Genomic DNA, 1,550 nt, shown 5'->3' on the forward strand with positions numbered 1-1,550 from the left:
ATCCCCGTATCTGTTTCTTTTTTGCATGGAAGCTCTGTCTCGCATGTTGATTCATGCTCAAGAGACAAATTCTATTAAGGGCGTCCGGGTAAGTAAGGACAGCCCGAGAATAAACTACCTCTTTTTTGCTGATGATGCTTTATGTTTTATCAGGAACAGGCAGTGTGAGGCGGAGGCTTTCACTGAAATTTTGGAGTCCTTTGAAAAGATGTCTGGCCAAAAGATAAATCTGGAGAAGTCGATGGTTTACTTTAGTCCCAATACTCCCGGTTCCCTACGTGTGAGATTGAGTCGCATTCTCAATATGAGGGTGGTCGATAACATTGATACCTACCTGGGTCTGCCTATCTCGATTGGCAAGAAGAAGTCGGCGGCTTTCTAGTGTTTGCTGGACGGATGGCTAACAGAATTAACAGTTGGTCTAAGAGGCTTCTGTCGAACGGTGGGAAGGAGGTTTGATATCCTCTTAGTAGGGACTTTGACTGCATGTGCCCGTGCTGTGGTATCGAGAAGGAGACCCTCATTCATGCTCTTAAAGATTGCCCGAGAGCTAGGGCGGTGTTGATGTACGGAGGTTTAAACAACGCCCTTATGGAAGGCCGTTATTGGAGGTGTGTGGACTGGATCGAAGATGCGGCACGTTTGCTGGATAATAAGGCACTGTCGGATTTTGTTACTGTGCTCTGGAATATTTGGAACAGCAGAAATAATAAAGTCTTTAGGAACACGGATGAGGAGGCTTGGGTTATTTGGTACAGAGCTGCTGGGTTGAACAGGGAATTTCGCATTTTTAACTTTGTGGAAAGACCGTTGATACCCAAGTCGGATGGGGAGAAGGGTTGGCAGAAACCTGGTGCTAGGGTGGTTAAAATTAATTTTGATGCTGCTGTTGATTGGAGCAGGATGAGTTTCGGGCTTGTTGCGAGGGACCATGAGGGTTTTGTGCTTGGTGGGCGTGCGGGTGTCTTGGAAAATCAAACTGGCGTTGAATGGGCCGAGTTGCAGGCTTTTGCGAAAAGTGTGGAGTTGGTTCGGGAGAAAAGATGGCTTAAGGTGGAGCTAGAGTCCGACTGTGCTAATTTGGTCAATCGGCTTAATAATGCGTGTGCTGACTTTTCTTTATATGGCTATCGCATCCAGAAGCTTTTAAATTCGGTTGACTCATGTTTTACTTTCAATTTTGTATGGGCTCCGCGCTGCTGTAATAAAATGGCGGATAAACTCTGTGCTTGGGCTTTTACAAACAATTGCACTAAGGCTTTTGACATGGACTATCCTATTGAGATCCATGATGTAATTTTGAAAGATGCTATTAATTGAATTGTCCTGACCTTCGGGTCTTTTCATCAAAAAAGAATGTTGCCTGGTAGCGCATTGACCAAGTTTTTTAGCTCTTTAGGGGGGAAGTGCTATTGAGCGAGCAGGGGTTGTCCAAGGCACTGCCCACGCCCATCTCATGCCCGGACGTCGGTGCCCCCCACCGCCGGTTAGGTTCCCGGTGGTGCTCCGGAGATCCATCCCGGCGGTGCTCCAGCGATCCATCCGGTGGC

General features: G+C 47.2%; 1 protein-coding gene across 1 annotated transcript; it reads left to right on the plus strand.

Moving 5' to 3' along the window:
* Window positions 1-486: 486 nt before the first annotated feature.
* On the plus strand, window positions 487-1,320 carry LOC121226190 (uncharacterized). Its single transcript, XM_041110282.1, has one exon. It carries the CDS (start codon window positions 487-489, stop codon window positions 1,318-1,320), a length of 834 nt encoding a protein of 277 aa, XP_040966216.1.
* The last annotated feature ends 230 nt before the right edge of the window (window positions 1,321-1,550 follow it).

Source organism: Gossypium hirsutum, unplaced genomic scaffold (assembly GCF_007990345.1).
Source record: "Gossypium hirsutum isolate 1008001.06 unplaced genomic scaffold, Gossypium_hirsutum_v2.1 scaffold_30, whole genome shotgun sequence".
Lineage (NCBI taxonomy): Eukaryota > Viridiplantae > Streptophyta > Magnoliopsida > Malvales > Malvaceae > Gossypium > Gossypium hirsutum.

Excerpts from the sequence above, each read along its gene's own strand:
- LOC121226190 (XM_041110282.1), top strand. The coding sequence starts at position 487 with ATGTGCCCGTGCTGTGGTATCGAGAAGGAGACCCTCATTCATGCTCTT.